This window comes from Electrophorus electricus, chromosome 6 (genome assembly GCF_013358815.1).
Source record: "Electrophorus electricus isolate fEleEle1 chromosome 6, fEleEle1.pri, whole genome shotgun sequence".
Classification (NCBI taxonomy): domain Eukaryota; kingdom Metazoa; phylum Chordata; class Actinopteri; order Gymnotiformes; family Gymnotidae; genus Electrophorus; species Electrophorus electricus.
The window spans coordinates 27,931,880-27,954,524 of record NC_049540.1 but is presented as its reverse complement, the minus strand read 5'-3'; the positions used below and the strand labels follow the sequence as shown (position 1 = coordinate 27,954,524).

Below are 22,645 nucleotides of genomic sequence, written 5' to 3'. Positions count from 1 at the left end.
AAAAGATCTTTATATTTTTCCTTTACCAGTAAAACTGATTTGCTGCATTTAAACTCAAAAGCTGTACTAAATGAAGTGGTACAGGAAGTTCCCTATTCTGGTTTATAGCCAGCTGAGTTAGCACTTTAGACTAACAGAAGACACTTTTTATTGCAACCTAACCAGCTTTATTCACCACAAAACCAATGCTCTTTTCAAAAAAGGCTACACTTTTGAGTGCCATCTGAAAAACACATTTCTAGAGTCTATATGTTTGGGTTTCTCAGAACTTGCAGACAGCAACATGTGTGGTGGAACCAGTCCACTAGAGTGCGCTGTGCAGCTCATATAAACAGCTGTGGAAAGTCCCTTACAACCCTGGCTGACGGTAAACTGGACAAACGTTAGTAATGGGCTTCCTCTGAGAGAGGCTAAGTGTTGACCAACACAGCCAGCTTTTGCTAACTTTAGATACGGGAAATAATGCACATTCATGTGGGGGAATTTATAGTCTCCTACTTTGAGAAATACCATGAATAGAAATATAATTTAATGAGATAGGTTTGGTGTCGCTGAATGCTTGTATGTGGAGTGGATTTCAACATAATCAGTAAACATAATGGAATGAATAAAATCACGTCTCTGCAGCTGTTACCGTCATCGAGTGTTGGATTTCAAATCCAGCCATGCTTGTTTTTCTCTCTTGCACACACAGTTCTGTTGGGTGTTGTTGCACTGAAAAACTGGACACTTTGGGAACATCGTAGATTGTTTGCTTGCTTTATAGATTTAGTTTTCTTGACTCCAGAAAATCCCTCAAACAAGTTGTACAAGATTCCTCTTAACACCAGAGCATGTGTGTGGAATACCGTGTGTGAGCATGTGTGTGTTACACTGAAGAGGAATATGGTGTGTGAGCGTGTGTGTGTTACAGTGAGCAGGAATATCATACAGCAGCTTATCAGTTTGGTTGTTGGCTGAGTCCCTTGCACACAGTATAAGTTTGTGACAGTTCCTGCTCATACTTTGAAGGTCAGTGATATTGGGACATTTCTTATCTTCCTCTGTTTAAAACAGGACATGAAAGCAGGCATTTGGCTCTTCAAGACTTTCATTTCTAAGCAATCCAGGAAAGTTGTCATTTTAAACCTGTCCTGGATCAAGTGTGGCAGAACCGAGCAAATTGACGTTCCAGGGTGGGTTCCCAGGGCTGGAGTTGGGGTCCCCCAGCCCATTAGGGAGTTTTTCCTCAACATCTGAGCAATGATGAAGAAATCGCAAGGAAAAGACTGCAAAGTAAATGGAGGTATTCCTTACACGTCCCTCTACCAATCATGTACGGAGAGAATTACCCTTGTGCTGATGAACAGGGCCTTTCCTGGTTAGGATATCAAGCAGGAAGAGTGGCACCCAGCAAATAGTATATTAAACAGCAACATGGAAGACATAGCTTACCTTTGCTCCTTGTAAACAGAAGGCTCTGTTGCCTTCTCAACAGACGGTTTTTGCTCCACAGCTGGTTTAGTTGGGAAGCCTGTTTCCAATGAATCTTAAAAGCTTCCCCCGAATTGCTGTTGTGAGTAACTGTCTAATAAGTTTGACTCGCAGTCATGCAGTTGTCTGTTGTAAAAGGGGGCCATATGATTTCTTTTACCAGGACACTGGCCATCTGTGGGATCTAGAAATAAAATCTGCAATTTCAAAAAAAAGCAAAAAAAAAAAAAAAAAAAGCCTAAAATGTTCGGTTTGATTTGATGGTGTTATTTGCTTTCTATAGTCTATACATTGCCAGCCTCCTGTGCACTGTGTCCTGTTTCTGAAAGTCAAAACATGTTAACTCTTGTTGCCTGCTGTGTGCTTTGCACAGGTAGCGCTGGATACTGTTGCGTTGTGTCCTGCGTACATGCGAGCTTTCTCTTCCCAGGGAGCCTCCATGCCTGGTTTAGCAGAAGTGCATTTCTAGGAAGTGTGACCAGACACACAAAAGCTGAACAGAAAGGAAAACTAAAGATTTGTGCACAGCAACTAGACACCAGGGTCAAAGGGCACAGTCAATGTGCAGACTTGCAACACGCTTCTCACACTCACACAATGTTAAACATACCACTCAATTATTTTTATATGGTAAAAATATTTATTAAAACAATTATTTAAACTTGTAAATTTTTTCTTAGCAAACTTGAGCTTGACTTTTTGAGTCAAAGACATTCTGTGTTATTTATTAATTTAGTTAAAGGTATTTTGATTTGCACATTTGACATGTAGAAGTCTTGAAAAGGGCGATAATATAACTCAACAGTTATTGAACAACTTTCACAATTGCTTTTACTTATTGCATTGCAAAACACTTTGTGACTCAGTCTAGAAACATGCTACACAAATAAAATATATACAAATAATTCCTTCACAGGAATTACAGGGAGCAAGTGGACTTTGGCAGTTTATTTAACACTAATGCAAAAACATTCACATCTTTACCAAACACAGTTTAATGTACATTTGTTTGGGATTCCTTTCTGGAGTGATGATACTAGCTCTGAAACTTGGCTTTGGGTTTGTAGCCCCCTGCTCCATGTTCAAGCAAGGAAAAGAAACATGGCTTAAGAAACCGTGCAAATAAAGAAGTCTAAATGTAATGTTTCTACAGCTCACTTGTTTACTTCCTCAGTGTTAAGTTAAAAGAAGTTTAGAAAAACAATTCAGAAGTGGAACTATTTAAAGTGTGTCCTCCTCACCAGTCATTTCCCCCAAGGGAATTCACAACATTCATAAAGCATAACATCTCAATCTCCAAAAACATAACAGACCCAGAGTTGCTGCATGCTTGTCACATGTTCATGAACTCCACCCCTACACAACCTCGTTAAAAGTACAGTTAAAAGCAGGTCAAATAAATACAGATGGAAGGTTCTATTTAACCCATCACAAAATCTTTCCTGGATCTTGATATTATCATATCATCCTCCTAAAATGTGAAATGACAACAAACAGAAGCTGGTCCTACAGCTTCCCCTCCGGTCATCAGGAGAGCGTCTTGACTTCGTACGTATAGTGTAGAGAGATTTCTCTGCAAATCAGGCACACAGATTTGGCTTGGCAGCCTTCACACTCACTCATTTCTGTCTGGCAGTGGTTAAGCAGCCGTTAACGAGAGCGAAATGAGGTGGAAGTCACCTCTCCTCGTCCACTAGTCTCCTACGCTATCAAAACTGTAATCTAATGCCAATATCAGAGTTTTATGGTTTTGACCTCAGATGCCCTGTCTTTTCATGTGGCTATGTTTATGTGTGTGCATAGTTGGCTGGATGCATAGGTGTGTATGTGTGGGCATACGCATTGCTGGCTGTATTGCACTGATAATTTGCATAAAATGTAGCATAAAAACATGTTGAAATAAAAGGACGTTGCATCACTTAAACTATAACAAGGTCATTTTTGTTATACATTTTAAATCAGCTACATTGCATCTGTTATCCCCAAAACCATGCATTCCTTCCAGACATCAGGTCTGCACAGGCCTTGTACGAAGCCGCAACTCTTTCCTAACCGTCTCCCCCAGAGCGCTGTGCTCTCCCGGGCATGCCGTGACCAGCACCCGACAGGCGTTGCGGCCTTTCAGGAACTTGACGAGTGACTCGTCCGCCTCTCTGTCCCCCTGTTTGTAACTGTCCAGGATGAGCAGACTGTCCAGAGGGCCCTGTAGGATCTCTCTGATGTCCCCTGTCTCTAGGCCTACTTCAGCGGGGAGCCTTGACTTCACCACTTGAAAAAAATCACCTTTGGCCTCCTCAAAGTCCACCAGAATGACCAGGAGGAGCTGGCGGATGGTCAGGTGAGAGGTGAGGGGGTCCGGCCCAAGGCTGTCCGCCCAAGAAGAGGCCAGCCAGTTGGCAACGGAGGTTTTGCCGGTTCCTTTCTCCCCTTCCAGAAGTACAGTCTTACCCACTTCTGGAAGGACGGCCCAGATGTCTACACACTGGTTTTCCCTGCACAGTACAAAAATGATTTTGTTAATAATCTGTGTGAGGATGAGTCAGAGCACACAATCTACAGTATTTTTGGACAACTCAAACTGTATCACAGAACTTGTTTTTTTGGAGGGGGGAGGGTTGATGAGGATATGAGCGCACGTGTGATTGAGACAGTAACATTATCTTTGATTCCATCATAACAGTGCAGTAACTCTTAAATACAGAGTAAGGAAGAAATCATAACTTGTTCTGAATCAGAATATTACTGTATAATTGATTTTGTAACCTTCCTAACAGATCAGCCCCACGCACAGAGCCCCTGCCGTTACCGTTAAGTAACTTCATGCACCAGTGGTTAAGGAAGAGCAGACTTCTCTTTGGCTGTGTCAGTAAACCCTAGCACTGTGTCTTATTTTCCTGTCCTCTTCTGAGAACTGACCTTTTTTTGCACCTTCACAGCTACTACATTTCTGCTCTTTCTTTCCGAGCATGTATTTGTCAGTATGCGTTTGAACTCAGGCACGGAGTCAAAGCCAAACTCCTCTGTGTGCATTTTCGGTTTGGAAGATCTGACAGTTCTAAAATAAACTGACACCAGCTCTTTCCAGCAGAGGAGCACTGCTCCGCCAGAACCCTCTCACACCCTCATCTCCTCCACCACGACCTTTACCCTGCAGTGACGAGAGGACTCAAACCTGTCGTAAACCTGCTGAGGGAAGAACCCTTTCTTCACCTCGCTGGCTGTGCTGTGTGCCACAGATCTCCCCAGCAACGCCTTTCTCAGCTCCTCTGCTTTACCCATGAGCACTGGAAAAAAAAACCGCAGTAACAGTCACATAGCAACAGTGGAAAAAAACATCGCTGAACATCAAAAGATGAGGGGGCAATACAACAAAAAGCCAGCAGACTAGAATATTTGCATAGAGAGTGCAGGTTTGTTTTGTGAATTTGATTATAATGATTATTATTATTAGTTACAGTTAAGTAGCACTTTTCTCAATACCTAAAATGCTTTACAATCAACACAAAGTACAATGGATTTACATCCCATTAACACACTGGGGAGATGTGGCAGCCAATCACGACTAGCACACTCTCAACTGGAACAGTCCCCTGGAGGACGGAATCGTGCACAGGAAGTGGAGGGAGAGCTGTGTTCATTATATTTCTTAGGGAAGCCTGTCTGAGACGTGTTTTTTGTAGAGTAAAATATTCTACATATACTATACCTCAACATATACTACTAGCACTTTCAGATTATATAGGAAAGATGTCAAACAATACATACCCTCTGAAGAAAAAGCCACGCTATCAGGTTTCCTGTTTGCGCTTGCAAGGAAAACTGATGGGCACAGAGAAAAGCATACATTAGCTAAAGCATAACTGTCAGCGAATTTCAGTCATTCCTAGTATGTGACCAGAATTCAGTCATTCCTGATAGGTGAATGAAATTCAGTAATTCCTGGTGGATGACCAAAATTCTGTAATTTTGAGCAGAGTTCTGAGCAGAATTCAATAAAATTCAGAATTCAGATGTACACAGAGCTAATCGGCTGGCAATGAACATATCCTAAACATAAACCACACCTTCTAACAAACTGACCAAACCTTTAAGACTGACCAAAGTATTGAGAAAACGTAGTAATGATTAATCAGAGTAGCGGTCAGTGTCTGGCATGGCGGTCTGGCATGCTTAAACTGGACACTGGACAGCACACAGCAAGAAGTGAAAGCTTGCAGGTGGCCATTGCAAACAATTACACATTACAGTTACACATTGTCAGTCATTGCTGACTGCCGTATTGCTGTATTTCCACACTGTTAGAACTGGCCCTATCAAATACCATCCTCTTCTTTCTCTCTCTCTCTCTCTCTCTCTCTCTCTCTCTCTCTCTCTCTCTCTCTCTCTCTCTCTCTCTCTCTCACACACACACACACACACACACACACACACACACACACACACACACACACACACACACACACACACTCACACACACACATACACAAAAGAAGTAGGATTTAAAAATTTTCCCATCTGGATGTACACAAACAAAACATTTGGCAGGAGATTTTTGTGAGGTTGGATGGTTCCTGCCATAAACATACATTTCTGTCTGTTAAGCATCCTTGGGTTTGAGAAAGGCGCTATATACATTTGACTAATAATAATAATAATACATGCGTGCACACACCCACACACCAGAGGCTGTGGTATGATCCAGCGTAAAGTGGACAGCACACAGAATGAAGTGAAAGTGTTCATGTGGCCTAACGCCTGTGGAAATGGTGTGTTTTGGGGAAGTTGGGTGTATTTTGGGACAATACAAGTCAGCCCAATAACTGTTAGTCCTGAGTCTCCCCATCCCACTGGACTTCCCAGGCCCTGTATGTTTGTGTGGTTTCACCGCTCGGCCTGATCGCTGTGTCGGTCCATCGAGGGGTCATTCATTAATTGGTGACTAAGAGGTTAGTAACTGAATCAGTGAACTCTAGATGGAATCCACCAGTGTAGTACCGGTGGTGCTTCCTTATTAAACAGGTTGTTAGACATGGACTTTCCAGCGGATTTACAACCAGCACGTAAGTGTACTCACAGTCGGTTGATGTCATCATCAGATTTGCGTCTGAAATGCATTTGGCCATTGAGCTGCTTCTACCATGTGTTTGTCCTGTGAACAGAAGACAAGGTTTTCTGGTGTTTTTTCTTTTAGTCTATGTACGCTTTTGCATCACACTGATTTTATATTGACATTTCACATTCTAAGGAAGCCAGAATTCAAAACTACATACAGTTTCCATTGCATGGCCACATCCTTCATGTGACTGCAGTAAAAAAGGGGTTTCTATAGGTTGTTAATTCCAGCTAACATGCATAAAGAGCAAGGGATGGTTTGTCTCCCAGGGAGCACGTGCACTGTCATACTGGTGCATGTCACATGTGCTGTTCGGGTTAAATCTGGCCAATGCTGAAATGTAAACCATTCACCGTCCTGCCTGAGCCAGAACACTGCAGGCCCCTGTTACTGGGTTCCAGTGTTATTGCAAAGGTTAAGCCATCCAAAGCAGTTCCTGTTAGTGCTCAATTGCATGATGGATGAGTTTCATTGGGTTTCATAACCTCTGTTTATCTAAACCTATTGTGGTCATATGTCTCATAGGAATCCCCAAACACCTTGCTCATCTGAGTCTCACTAATGTCACATTCAGAACTGTGAGGTCACAAGGATAAATGACGATGCAGAAATTCAGATATTCTGAAGGAAGGGAACCACCTCATCTTCACCCAACCTAGTTTTCACAGTGAAGAAGTATAAACATAGATTTACACGTGTGTGTGTGTGTGTGTGTGTGTGTGTGTGTGTGTGTGTGTGTGTGTGTGTGTGTGTGTGTGTGTGTGTGTGTATGTGTGTGTGTGTCTGTGGGAGTGTGTCAGAGAGGGTTGTGATACACATGAACCTCCATGCACAAAACACCATAGGCTGTTCTCGAAACACAGAAGAGAGTGAAAGTGAGCACCAGAAACCAAGACAGCCAACCTTTCCTCCTTCTGTGCAGAACCAGAGAGGTAACAGCGACGATCACAATCACTGCTACCACCGCGATGGCTACAGATGCGTGACACCGCTGACACTCCTCAGGGAAGATTTCATCTGCAGAACAGAAACAGCGCCGTCACCACACAGCGTGTGTTTACATGTGTGTATGTATGTATGTCTGTGTGTGCGTGCGTGTGTGCGTTTGGTTATGACAGAAATAATCCATCATCACAAACATTTTCCGTGTACGTGTATATAAAGGAGGGCAATTGTAATTGTCTAGTAACAACAGGAAATGTGTGTGTATGTGGTTATCTATCTGAGTGTTGTTCACACCTTAAAATGTTTAAAAAATCCCAGATTACAAGCAATGGCTCAGGCCTACCATATGTATCTATGACCTACATAGACCCCAGGCTCTCCGAAGCATACAGTGGTTATGGGTAAAGTCTCTTTTCTGGGGCTGTACTCTTAGACCTCAACAGCTGCAGGAAACCTGGTCAAAGTACTGCATAAACACAGGCATTGAATTCTTAATGAAATGTCCCAGGTGCAAGATGGGAATACATCTCTAAAGATCTTGGGACTGTATCTACCACACCTCACCAACACCACCTTGGAAGCTCGGATTGCTAGATGCTTCTCAGAAGAAGTCCAAATCGTTCACTAAACGTTCAATGGGCTGCCATCTTAGACTCACCTGGGATACGAAATGTGGCTTCCTGGCTATCCCTGTTCTCACTTTCAAAGGAGCAGGTGTAGTTGCTGATGACGTTGGTGTGTACAGTCACCCGGCTGGTGATGTTCCATGTGCCCTCACTGGTCGTTTCATTGGTGCTTCTTGACCCTTGCATCAGACTTTGGAGTCTGCCATCTCTCCAAATCACCTTGGCCAATGGGAAACCTTGGGACTGACAGGAAAGCTCAACCTCTTCTGTGCCTGTTCTCCTAATGTTTTTCTTCACAGAGGTGTATGGGGCTGAGAAAACAAGAGTTTGTTAATGTTGCTGTAAAGATCAGAAGCCAAAGAATGAAGAAGCATCCATGACCAACCTGATAATGTTCTCTGCTGCTCTGTGCTATGCTCTGATGCAACGGTACTAAAACTGGCCTGATTAGAGTACTAAAACTGGCCTGATTTCAGTAGTAAACTGGCCTGGGTACAGTAGTAAACTGGCCTAATTACAGTACTAAAACCAGCCTCATAACAGTACTAAACTGGCCTGATTACAGTAGTAAACTGGCCTGATTACAGTACTAAAACCAGCCTCATAACAGTACTAAACTGGCCTGATTACAGTAGTAAACTGGCCTGATTACAGTACTAAAACCAGCCTCATAACAGTACTAAACTGGCCTGATTACAGTAGTAAACTGGCCTGATTACAGTACTAAAACCAGCCTCATAACAGTACTAAACTGGCCTGATTACAGTAGTAAACTGGCCTGATTACAGTACTAAAACCAGCCTCATAACAGTACTAAACTGGCCTGATTACAGTAGTAAACTGGCCTAATTACAGTACTAAAACCAGCCTCATAACAGTACTAAACTGGCCTGATTACAGTAGTAAACTGGCCTGATTACAGTACTAAAACCAGCCTCATAACAGTACTAAACTGGCCTGATTACAGTAGTAAACTGGCCTGATTACAGCACTAAAACCAGCCTCATAACAGTACTAAACTGGCCTGATTACAGTACTAAACTGGCCTGATTACAGTAGTAAACTGGCCTAATTACAGTACTAAAACCAGCCCCATAACAGTACTAAAACTGGCAGATGACATGGAAGTGGGTAATTAGCATTGGACCTCTGCAGGGCAGTAGATGCCCAAAAGCAGAGTTGACTAAGACAGCCCTAATTCACACTACCATGGTTAAAAAGGATTTGAACATTTAAAACTTGGTCGAACAAACATTTGTTTACTTTAGCTTCCAAACTGAACTGACCCCAAATGGTGAGTTTGGTCTGCTTATAGTCCACATCCTGGTGTTTGACGATACACCGGTACATCCCCGAGTCGTTGAGCTGGAGCTGGGACAGTTCGAGCACGGCGCGGAACTTCAGCAAGTCTTCCTTCACCAGTTGGGCCCGGCCCCGAAATCGCTCGTTGGTGAAGTTGTTATTCTCGAGGCCCCTCTCCAGCCGGTAGACGTCCTCGATGGGAGTGGGCACAATACGCTGCCAGATGACAGTCAGCAATTCACTGCTCTGCATGCGTGAAAATCGACATGCCATCTTAATTTCACTGTGGAGCTCGGCATAGTATGAATCCTGCTCTGCCTCCACGGTGAAGAGGGCTGTGAAGGGCAAAGAGACAGAAAACAGGTTACTGATCAAAATGGGGAGAGAGCTACCAACTCCTTCATAACAACAAAAAACAAAGCTGGTTCATAAAGCCCTTCTTGAGAACGTCATAAGAACGTCATAAGAACTTCATAAGAACTTTATAAAGAACATCATAAGATCATCATAAAGATCTTCATAAAGAACTTCATAAGATCTTTCATAAAGGACTTTCAAAAGATCTTCATAAAGGACTTTCAAAAGATCTTCATATGATCTTCATATAGAACTGCATAAGATCTTCATAAGATCTTCATAAAGGACTTCATAAAGATCTTCATAAAGGACTTCATAAAGAACTTCATAAGAGCGATAAGAATCAGCTTTAACTGAGATCCAACTGACAGAAAAAGAGAGAAGAGACAGGGATGTAGATATACAAGGGAAAGACAGAATAGAGCAGGAGAGACAGAACATCTAGGCTTCTAGCTTCTAAGCTTCTCCCACTGACAAGCTCTTATCCAAGTTTTAAGTCACACCTAATAAAACATTTTATGTATGTCATACCCTGGACAGAAGGCCACGTGACAGCAAGTAGAAATGTGAACACTATCCACTTCATTGGCTCCTGCTGGAGAAAACAACAGCAACAACCACAACACATAAACATGCAGCAGACACACCTCATGTACATATGAAGTGTGGCTGGTATCATCCTAGGGACATGTGTTATTTGCATGGTTGGTATCTACCTAGTCACCCGTAAACAGGTCTGCTGACAGTCTGCTGGTCACTGCTCATTACAAATGTGAATCAGCAGCAAAAAAATGAGGGAACTACCGACTTCTTTATTTTCTGGCCTGAAGCTACTGTGAATGTCATATGTCACAACGTGGCAGTCAGTGGCAGCATAAGAAGCTAAACACACATGCACTGCACACAGCTGCAGAGAGCTACTGGCAGTCAGGGCAGCTGGAAGGCAGCTGCAGAATAGCCTCTCCATCTTAACTGGAATTGAATTTAATCATGCAATTATGGGAAGAGTTTATATCTAAACTGTCTCATCTAGTAATGGCACTCGAACAGGCTCGTGTTTTTTGATGGTTTATGGTATTGTGTCTTTCAATCTAGGTTTCACAACTGAATCTTATTTCTGGCAAAGGATACTGGGCTGAGTATACAACAAAAGCACTTAATGTATTTTCTTGCTTTTGGTTTTTGCTTTGTTCTCTGTTTAACACATATCACATGAAAATTAAATCATATTCAGCTAGTGACATATGAGGCTAGAATTAGGCTAGCAGTTCCTGATACGGTCATGACAGTGCAGATTTAACTTTTCATAGCTCGCTGACAAAGCTGGTTCATCTCAGGGTGTTCAGGACTGGAAGACATAATTCTGCAGTACCACATGTCCGCTGAAATGTTATCATACCCATAAAAATAGCAGAGCAACAACACTGTTGGTTATTATTTCAGACACTCTAGAATAGTTCCAGAGAAGACAGCACCCTTGCTAAAGGCATTTACTGGCAAGTGAGGAGGAAATATATTTGCTTTGTCAAATGGTCTCCAGGGACAGCAAGCAAGAACCTTTCCCACGTGAGGGATTTCTGTGAAGTGTGACAGTCCTCTCTGCGCAGTTACATGATGAGTGAGCAGAAGCACTCTAGTAATCCAAAATTATTTTTCCATATTACAAAGTCCCATTTTTCTCTTTATTGTGGCTTCGTGCTGTGTTGTGCTGGTGCTGGTATAAGGAACACCCCAGACATATCATAAATCGTGCCAAGACATGTCAGTACAAAATATGCATTGTGGTATTGTATCAAAAGTTCTATGTGAAAGAACAGGAAAGTTATTCATTCTCAGCTTTCAGTTACTTACTGTGTATTTTCCCATTCTGTTTCAAAAATGGAAAGGAATGGGGTTACACTAGTAAACAGGTATGCTTGTCAAAAATAAAAATAAAGACTCCAGGATGTAACGTTGCTGCTGGCCCGAGTGCCGGTGGGCGTGGAGCAGGATGCACAGACTCCCTCGGAGTGAAACATTTATTGACATAAAAGATGTGGAACAATGGCACTCACACATAACACTAACGACAGACACGCCTTATACATTTAACTAAACACAGACCACAATCACATCTAACAAATGACTATATTTGTCATACATCAGTGAACAAACAATGACCAACGGTGAGGCACGCACTGATGGGGGTTTAAATAAACAAACACACATTAACACGTAATCCCGTACAGGTGCGTGCCTTCGTGGGGGTGTGGCTACAAACATGGGTGAACCCCACCTGCACGTGGCAGGCTGTACCACGTGACTTGTGGGGGGGGAAGCGTCCTGTGACACCGGAAGTGCTTTATGTATAATACAGTTGTGACCATACGCTGCATGGTATAGCTATGTATACCCTCCAGGAGTAACCCTGCACTGTGATTTTCACGCACACTTGAGCCTTATAATGAGCGTGATGTTCACTGGCCAGCTGAGTCAGGCGTGTTAAGAGCAGGGAGAACTCTAAAACATGCAGTTAAGAAGGTACTTGAGGTCTGGGAAATGCTATCTTATATCAGAGGTTTCCAGTCCAGTCTTCAGGGATCCTGAGCCACACCAGGTTTTAATCTGTTTCATGGACCTGAACCAAACACGACAGACCTCTTGGCCAATCAATGTGTGTTATAAGATGGAATAAAGAAAATACAGAGAAACTCTAAATAGAAAACCTCTGGATAGGGAATGTCTGATCTAGAGAACCTACAGATAGAAAACCTCTGGATAGGGAATGTCTGATCTAGAGAACCTACAGATAGAAAACCTCTGGATAGGGAATGTCTGATCTAGAGAACCTACAGATAGAAAACCTCTGGATAGGGAATGTCTGATCTAGAGAACCTACAGATAGAAAACCTCTGGGTAGAGAACCTCTGGTCTCGAGAGCGCCTGAGCTAGAGAGCCTCCAGATAGAGAACCTCTGGATAGAGAATCTCTGGATAGATAACCTCGGGATTGAGAACCTGTGATCTGGAGAACCTCTAGATAGTGAACCTCTGAACCAGAGCATGGCCCACAGCTATGTGTACAGTCTTAATCACTACAATTCCATTTGTTACGAAATTATGCAGAAATGCTCCAGAAGCAAATCTACAATAAGTCTTTTGTGCATTCAGTCTCAATATTAACAATCTGACCACGCACACACACACACACACACACACACACACACACACACACACACACAAACAGATCAAAAGCAGGGTTCAAGTAGAAGCAGGATAGAAACAGCTGAGTAACAAAGATATGCAGAAATATGAAGACAGAAGAAAGCCTCGGGGGGAGTCAAGGGTAGTGTACCAAAACAAATTTCAACAAAACACCTTTTGTTGAAAGGGCTGAAACTGTCAGTAAATTGGACCATGATATCAGAAATGCCAGTAGTAAGAACATGTGTAATGTGCCCTTAAACAACAGGGTATGTAACGACAGCAAGCAGAGTAAATAACCTCTAAAACATAATGCAACCACAATTATTTTACCACGTTGCAGAAAGAAAGCACAGTCTGTATACAACTGGAAGAAGACACTAATGTAAACACCAGTATACAAACTTTCACACAAATCGGTAGAAGACAGAATCGCAGGAGCAATGTAAACACCAGTATACAAACTTTCACACAAATCGGTAGAAATTGCGCACAACTTACCGTTGAGTTGCAGTCATTTACGCTGCGAAACCTAAACCATTTCTTTCACATAACGATGTGTCCGTGAGAGTCAGTCCAAACTGCGCTACGACGGAACGCCTCCACACGGGTGCGAACTGCAGAGCTTGAAGAATGCTACAATTCAACTAAGTCCCGCAGCGGAGCAGCGGAGCAGTTACCTCACACCAGCGTCGTTTCCCGGTCAGATGACTCGAAAAACTCGGAAACGAGTCATTCTGCTCATTATTTTTCATTTCGTACAGATTAGTGAGAAAGTACTAATCTACTAGTAAAAACATTACAGCCCTAAAACGTGCCCGTCCAGAAAATAAAAGCAGGACCGTTTTTTCTCATTTGTCCTCGTAAAAAAATACAGTTTGGTTTCTAGTGTTCTAATGTTCTGGTGACTAAAAATGTAAAAACAAAGAAACCAACCAACAAGCATATATACAATCATACATACATACATACAAACCACGAACTGAAATATTGGTGAAGTCTATATATAGTTCCTTGTCCACCATTCTAAAAAAATATGTAGACTAAACCTGAATACCACAAGCTTAGCTTATGCCTTGCTGTTGCTGAGTGTTAGAAAACATTATAAAAGTGTTTCTTTATGCCATTAGTACCTGATCATTTTGATCACAGATTCTTTATAATTATGATTTAAAGACATTGTTTGTCTTCACTTTAGTGACCAGCATAGTCCAGAAGTCAAATGTATATGATATGTGCTTTAGACCCAGTGAACATTTTTGTAAAGTCAATAAGAAAATTCAAATGGATTTTATCATCATCGTTGAATTATGATGACCTCCAGCCATTTGATTAGAAACACCTGCTTTGTACCAGTACACCCACTGACCGCTTTATTCAGTTCAGCTTCTCTACCTGCTGTAGAGGATGACATAACTGGACAAGCTGTAGTAGCTGACTGTACACTGACTACATGTGGCCAAAAGTATGTGGACACCTGACCATCACGCCTTTATGAGTTTGTTGGACACTCCATTCCAGAACCATGTGCATTATATGGAGCTGACCTGCTTTGCAACTATAACAGCCTCCTCTATTCTGAAAAGGCTGTTTAAAAGATGTTGGAGTGTCTGTGGAAATTCACTCCAAGGAGCATTTGTGAGTTCAGGCACCAGCGCTGGACAAGAAGGCCTGGTATGTCAATCAGACTTCCAAATAGTGAAGTGTGATTCATCATTTCAGAGAACACATAACCACTGGTCCAGAGTCCAGTAGTGGTGTTTGCACAACTCCAGCTGAGGCTTAGCATTGTGCAGAGTGATGTTAGGCATATTCACAGTTCTTGTGTTGATCCTAGTGATTTTCTTGGAGCCACTGTGAGGGAAAATGCTTAATGCTTACTTAAAAGAGGAAGCAAGAAATTTGTGACCTTTGCCCTTGTCTTGACCAGTCTGTAAGGAAGGCGAATAGAGACGTGATGGACGTGATGGAGTATGACAGTTATCGCTTAGCTGGGCAGGGCGCAGCAGCAGGGAGGAACAACTTGTTTTTTGCAGGAAAGAATATTTAAGGATGGTTGAGAGTCCTGGCACCTGGATTCACGAGATTAGCGCATGAGAGAACAGCGGGGAATGGTGGGGGTATATGAGCTCATGAGAGAGAAGTTTGAGGCTTCTGTCCCTCAATGCATAAGGGACAGAACCAATAAAACTCGCTCATCTGCACATCTGGCTCGAGTCCGATTGATTTTTCCTCCACACCACGCAAACTTTAGTTCCAATTTAGCGCACCTGGCTCTGATGTTGAGGTGCTACTTGATTACCTGGACCTGAGCATGAACTCAGTAATGTGGAAGGGTGTCCATATATACTTATAGTGCATATAGTGGGTGGTGATTGTAGTTATGAATGTAAAATAGCTATTTCCATATTCTGAGAGATGCTGGTGGTGTAATGTGATATGAACAGGTGCTCCGTGTTCAGCGAAAAGGCCCCAAATCCAACACCTTCCTTAGATTTTTATCTCATCCGGTAGCTATTCACTGATCTCGCTGTATTCTTTCCTGGAGCAGTTGCTGTTACTGGAACTCTAGTATGTCAGAACGTCAGCAGCTGCGGTGTACCGATCTGACACCACTGCTTTCTGTTTCTCCTTTAGTTTACTCACAACTCTGTGTGGAGCCTGTAACTGCATGTCCCTTTGCAACTATAAAATACATTTTTTATAGAATTAGAAAACAAATGAAGTATCTAATTTTCCTGAAGGTGTTTTGATTAAATTTGTTCTATTATATTCAGACTGACACACACACACACATACACACACACACACTCACACACGGTATCTGACGTGGACCCTTACACATACCTGATGTCCAGCTATATTTATTAAGGCCAGTACCGGTTCAGAAACTAACATTGTATTTTTAGTATTGTCTCTTTGCTTTGTGTGTGTGTTTTCTTTTTTATAAATTAGTAATTAATGGTGTGTTAAAGGTAATTAATGGTATGTTAAAAGGTTAAATAAATAGAATCGAAAATTTATCTCCTTGGGTGTTCAGTGTATACTTGTATACTTGACTGAGAGAGAGTGAGAAAGAGAAAAAGCATTAATCAGTATAAAAATCTAAAACTTTATAGAAAATGACTCAGGACTGGTGATATTACTCTGTGTCTGTGGTGTGTGTGTGTGTGTGTGTGTGTGTGTGTGTGTGTGTGTGTGTGTGTGTACAGTTGTGCATATGGGATTTTCCATTTCTTTTTGCCATTTCTCAACATCTGTATCCAGTTTGATCTCTGGAAACTTCAGACCACAACACTTTCATCAAGTGAAGAGCGTGAAGCCTCATATTAATTCAACACAAAAATAAATACAAAAGTAAATACCTAAATAAATAAAATTACACATTTACAGAGCTTAACAGATAAAATAGTATTATGGAAGGATGGTATGTTTCATTCTCCAGGGGACTCATATTCTGCACATCTGTGTGTTCACGACTCACGGTTCACTTGACCCAGTGACACCATAACAGTCCAGAGTGGGTTTGGATACAGATGCATTGCTCTGTTAGGTGGCAGCTGTCCTCCACTGTAATTATCTTAAATACCACCTCATCAGCTTTTGGGGGGGCTCAAAGACTCGGACTCTAGAATCTCTGTGTACCTCATGTGATCTACGATTGAAACTAGGAGTGAGGGACTTTGTGAATGACCGTCAGTGAGATCAGAGGGGTTTTTGTGCAGAACTCTCGAGGTGATGGCACGATTAGTGATCTCATATCAGTACCTTGTACGTGGCAGCCTGCCTCTGGTGAGACCAGGAATGTCAAATGCTGTCTCCTCAATCGTGGAATCACACCTTGCTGGAGCAGACAGATCTAGATCCTTATCTGCCACTAATCATAGGGCACGTGGGTCACATTTGGGAATCTACATCGTTTTTCAGGAAGGATTCTGCTGGTGTTTATCGCCCTCATCACATCAGTTCTGATATGTAGGGGAACAGGTGGAAGTTTTCACATTTGCATACAGACAATGAAATCAGTGGAATTGCAATGATTAAAACTTCACTGACACACATTCTCCCATCATACACCACAGCATTGGGTTTTTTAAAATTTGTTTGCATGTCCCATCTGTGGACGGAGAAGGAAAATGAAAAACGTGGACGCGAGGATGCATTTGGTCATGGCTTCACTGTTTTTGCTACAAGCTTAGGATCTGATTTCCCGCATCCAAGTAGCGTGTATATCACAATACATCACATCACTGCCTGATGGGAAATCCTGCTCAACTCTCTCAATGACCTACCGGAAATACCAGTCAGACGTGTCTTAACCAAAATTGGGAAATCCTCAGTTTCCTGATCCTAAGGCAGTAGCACCTAGCCTCTGCTTCTTAGGAAACCTAAAGGAATACTTTCTCAACGCAAGAGTTATTTGCGATTGATGTTAGATGTCTTCTCCACGACTAAGACTACTGAATAAGCACAAAATGTGTACATATATATATTATGGTGACCATAAAAGGCCAGATTTGAGTTTAAAGCGCTCACACTGATATTGTAGTGCTTCATTAACATCACAATAGATTCCAGAATTATTGGCACTGACTGACAAAAATAAACTAGACATGAAAGTATGATTACAAACTTTAGGTTGGCTTCCCAAAGTCAGGAATTTTTCACTGGCTCTTTCACAATTTTAAAAAGTCTAAGGAAGTTGCGAAAAAGGGTGGAATTGATGGACTGTCGCAAGTAGGAGAGGATTACGTGATGAAGGGATAATGCAAAACTAATTGGGAAAATATTTGGGAGTCAGGGGTGTGGAGAGATACAGCGAGAGAGTAAGAGAATGGGGGGGGCGTTGCAAAATGAACTGAAGTGAATGGGAGGAAAGAGAACAATGAAAGAATCAAGAAAACAGTGGAGAGGACCCGCCTGGGGGTTCCATTCTTTGGAATCAAAACAACGCGAGTGTAAAAATGAAAATGTTTATTTGCAAAGTGCAATTCAGAGAAAGAGAAAAAAATGCTTGATCAGCAGAAGTGGGGAAAGAGGCTTGCAAAGCCTCTGGTACTGTAGAGACCTTCAAAGCAAAACACTGAGCTTGGAAACCTGTGGGGTTAAACAGGAGTGATTAAGAATGCGGAACTGATGACAGTAATGATTCAAATTGGACTGGAATTAGGGGAGTGACTAAGTGCTGTGATTGACATTCCCCCCCCACCCTTTCAGAGACCTGTGTGGAAGGGTTCCCAGATGAAACAAACTGAAACACCATTGATGGGAAGAAAGGCCTGGGGCACTGGTGGTTTCCCATCAGGCCATAGTAATAGTTTCAAACACGTATTTGGAGCTGCAACATGTCAAATCACAGACGTTATGCAAGTGGCTCATCCTAAACATGTTAAGGAAAATATTAATGAAAACACCTGACACTTAAAGTGAGCTAGCCAGCATGACAAGATATGTAATGTGCACGTCGCGGGAGTTGATTTGACCCATAACAAGAAGTTCTGCAGAAGTGCTAACCCATTCAGAAATGTGTGAGGAGAGAACACAGTTTGACTCACGGCACTCACGACACTCATTGCAGTTTCACTCACTACACTCAAGGTTTAAACGATTGTAACATGAGCGATCTGACATGCTGCATGTTAAATGACTGTATAACTGAAATATTCACTTTACAGGCCTTGAAGTTTGAGCAATCAGTGAAACAAACAAATAAACAAATACATGAATACATAAACACCCTTCCAGTCCATATTTGAATGTAATGTCCTGAACTGGGTGTAAGGTCCTGAAGCCCTGGGCTCTAGAAGAATGTTTGGAAGCTGCTTTGGTCATGCTTACTTAAAGATCAGTGCCATGATCAATTCTAAAAATCCACACCATATATTTTTTCTTAAAATGACAAACCATGGTGGTCGCTGACTCTGGCCATTTAGAGGCATTTAAACAATAGCATTGACCTACTACAACATATTTACATAGTAACAACAACATAATATCATATCATATATATATATATATATATAATAACATAATAAATGTTCTTTTTCATCTTTCATCTACTTCTTCTTCTTCTTATTTTTATTGTCATTAACATTTATAAGGAGTTGCCAATAATTACTGCTTCACTGTGTTCTCTAGGGGGATATCTAGGAAAAGCATGGCTCCTTTATTTGTTCCTGATTTGGTTTCAGAGTAATGAAACTCACAGGACCTCAACAGCGTAAATCACGAGGAAAAAAAGATGCACATCAAATACATCTCCACTAGGTGAAGACAAAGATCAACTTCTATACTGACTGTTACTGCCATCGTAATTTCTCTTGATTACAGAATAATGCCCTAACTCACCACAGAGGTGTTAGTGTACCATCCGGGTCTACAGTATCAAATGGTTAGAATTTCAGCAAAGATGACTTAGGACACTGATCTTTACATTCTCAGTGTTTATTCAAGTATCTTCAGATTAGATTTTCCTGGTTTTCCAGAAGTCTCAACACTCTTAAGACATCTGAACCAAGCCAGTAAGAACACTATATACCTGGTTCAGGTGTGCCAAGACATTAAGAACTCTGAATATCTGGTCCAGGTGTACAGCACTACATGCTACAATGCTAGGAGAGAGTGAAGACAATAGAGGGCTTTGAAAACTGGCTCAGGAGATGACTAGAGAGATCTCTGTCTCTCTCTGTCTCTGTCTCTCTCTGTCTCTCTCTCTCTGTCTCTGTCTCTCTCTGTCTCTCTCTCTGTCTCTCTCTGTCTCTCTCTGTCTCTGTCTCTCTCTCTGTCTCTCTCTCTGTCTCTCTCTCTGTCTCTCTCTGTCTTTCTCTCTGTCTCTCTCTCTGTCTCTGTCTCTGTCTGTCTCTCTCTGTCTCTGTCTCTCTCTCTCTCTGTCTCTTTCTCTGTCTATCTCTGTCTCTGTCTCTCTCTCTCGAGACCAAAACACTTCAACACAGTGATGGTTGAAAGTAATCATTGCACTGTCATTTAACTCTGTATGGTAGTCAAAGGATTAAGTACATTTGCTTAAAACTAGGTTTTTTAAGGCTAGAGTTTATTTGGCTTTACTCCATGTACAGTTTACTAAGTCCACCTTCCTCTAGTAGCCTCATCAGATCTTACTCATCAGATCCACACACCAGAGGTTCATTACATCAGATCCACACACCAGAGGCTCAGTACATCAGATCCTGTCCTATTCATAATCAATATGATACTCGGAAACATTAAAATAAAGGTAAAATGTCCAATAAAATAACATTTGTTAAAATGGGATTAAATTGGTTTGAATTTTAAAAGTTACTTCCAATTTCTACACAAAATGTAAGTTTATTTGCACACTTGAAGTATCTTCAAATCAGTTGTTTCACTTTTTGTTTCACAAGTCTTGCAGTTATTTCACTTCAAATGTGTAAAGACATACTTTTAAGGTGTACTGGAACAAAAATTATATTGGTGATAGAGAAATTCTGAAAAGATATTTGGATTCATGATTCAAAAATACATAATGAACAGGAATTTTTTCAGAAAACAAAATCATCGTTGACCAGTGTTATTATTAAAACACTAGTAATGATTTTTCAAGAGGAAGATACAGTTGGTAGAAAAGTACATACATGTAAGTGGATTAACATATGTTAACGTAGAATTGACAACTGACAATTCACCAGGTTGTCACATATGAGCAACTGTTTTCATATTTTCATAGATTGATAAATCATTTGCATGATTTACATGTGAAAAATAGGAGTCAACAATCAAGCAACAGATGAACGTACATTAGACTGTAATAACTGTCCAAGGCTGTTTAGTGGTCCATGGTACCTGCAGAAAAACTGGTCATTAGATCACTGTAATAGTTATGAGAAAGAGTCCTTTGGGCACAAGATGTGAGTTTAGGTTAAAAGAAACCCTAGACTAGCATTAAAATGTATTCAGAACAGCTACAGACAAAGTACGGACAAAATCAACAAAATATTATAATTTGGCTATTAAATACTTTTGGGGACCCTCTGAAATGCAGTACATGCTCAGAGAAATGAAAAATTGGAATTGCACTGTATTAATATCAATTAGTAACCATTAAAAACCGAAGATCCATATTTGCTGATAAAGTGGGGTCATGTTTACCAAAAGGCATGGCAGGAAGTTAAAGTTTACTGTGAGATTATTGGTTGGTTGCAAAGCAGAAATCCAATTATTGCCTCACTCATGTAAACCTGGAGTTTTCCCATCATCTAATTCCTCAAGTGAATGTATTACTGACAAAATCTAATTTTCTGTAGTAATCGGATTATTACTCAGTGATTCTGATTATTATTATTAATATTATTATTATTATGATTATTACTATTATAATATCATTATTATTAGTAGTAGTAGTAGTAGTAGTGTTGTTGTTGTATTAGCACCATTGTTCAAATTAAAAACGTATGTGTTTCTCCCTTTTTTGGTCTTATACCAGGAGTGAATTAGGACAAATTTTGGATTTTAATTACAGTGCACACACTTTTAGTGAACACTGCCTTTATTGTACATTTTATAATGATGGACATTCACATACTTACATGTTTTCTGTCTTTTGTGTCTATTTAGAGCAAATCTGAAGGTTTGTTTTGGTCTTCAGGTACTAGTGACGGATTATTTGAGTATGAGAGTCAGTGATCTTCTAACGTTATGATTCCTTTTCTTAAATAGATACAATTACACACTCGTTGAAACTGACACAAAGTCAAATTTACCACTTAGCTATATACAAGTAATTGATAATATAATTACTCTTAAGGAATTTCTGTGGTGATATCAAATAAATGGAGCAAAGACCATTCAGCTAAACATATGAACAAAGAATTCAAGCTACAGACTAATGATAAAATACTTACGTTTTAGTGGAATATCTTTGTTATCCCAACCAGGTTTTGTCCCATATTGATGTGGAAGTGAAGCGCCTAATTCTGTCTTGAGGGTAAATTCATCACTTGAGAAAACTGGCTCCTTACTTTTCAATTCTAGATCAGTTCGCTGATTTTCTGGAACTGCTGAAGCATATAATTCATTATTTAATTTATTTTCTGTATCCTGTTTGTTCATTTTCTCACTCTCATGAACATTGAAAGCATGCAGCTGGTTTCCGAGTTCAATGTCACTGGGTTTGGAAGTGTCTCACTCTGATTATTCCAGCTTCAAGTTTAGAGGTATCCAGTTGATCTTTTATCAGTTTAATCTCTTCAAATTTGGAGTCTTTAGTTTACTCTCACTGTTTCTCCAAGCTTCCATCTCCTTTTGCAGCTTAGTCTCTTCTAGTTGGGAAGCCTCCAGCTCCGTCCTTAGTTTATTCAAAATATCCTTGCAGGCTTCAAACTCCCTCTTTAATTTACTCTTCATATCCTTGCAAGCATATATCTTCCTTTTTAGTTCATTCTCTGAAGTCCGGAGAGCACCCAGTTCCTTCCTTATTTCATTTGCTTTCATTCTAGAAGCATCTAATTACTTCCTCAGAATTTTTTCATTATATCTTGAATCCTCCAATTCCTTCTTCATTTGCCTTTCATCATTTCTGGAATAATCTAGCTCTCTACTTAACTCACTCATGTAAACCCTAGTATCCAAATCCTTTTTTAGTTTACGCTCTTCAAATTTCGAGTCATTGA

General features: G+C 41.0%; 1 protein-coding gene across 2 annotated transcripts; it reads right to left on the bottom strand.

Moving 5' to 3' along the window:
• Positions 1 to 2,090: 2,090 nt before the first annotated feature.
• si:ch211-241b2.5 lies at positions 2,091 to 13,658 on the bottom strand. Of its 2 annotated transcripts, none has more exons than XM_027004281.2 (9): positions 13,500 to 13,658; positions 10,348 to 10,411; positions 9,444 to 9,794; positions 8,190 to 8,468; positions 7,490 to 7,603; positions 6,548 to 6,622; positions 5,239 to 5,292; positions 4,646 to 4,757; positions 2,091 to 3,965 (listed from the first exon to the last, which is right to left on the bottom strand). In XM_027004281.2, the coding sequence occupies exons 2-9, from the start codon at positions 10,400 to 10,402 to the stop codon at positions 3,482 to 3,484; spliced, it is 1,524 nt and encodes a 507-aa protein (XP_026860082.2). In that variant the 5' UTR covers positions 10,403 to 10,411; positions 13,500 to 13,658; the 3' UTR covers positions 2,091 to 3,481. The 2 variants fall into 2 exon arrangements, with proteins under 2 accessions (XP_026860082.2, XP_026860083.2); XM_027004282.2 differs by having other exon boundaries at positions 10,348 to 10,408.
• Positions 13,659 to 22,645: the final 8,987 nt, after the last annotated feature.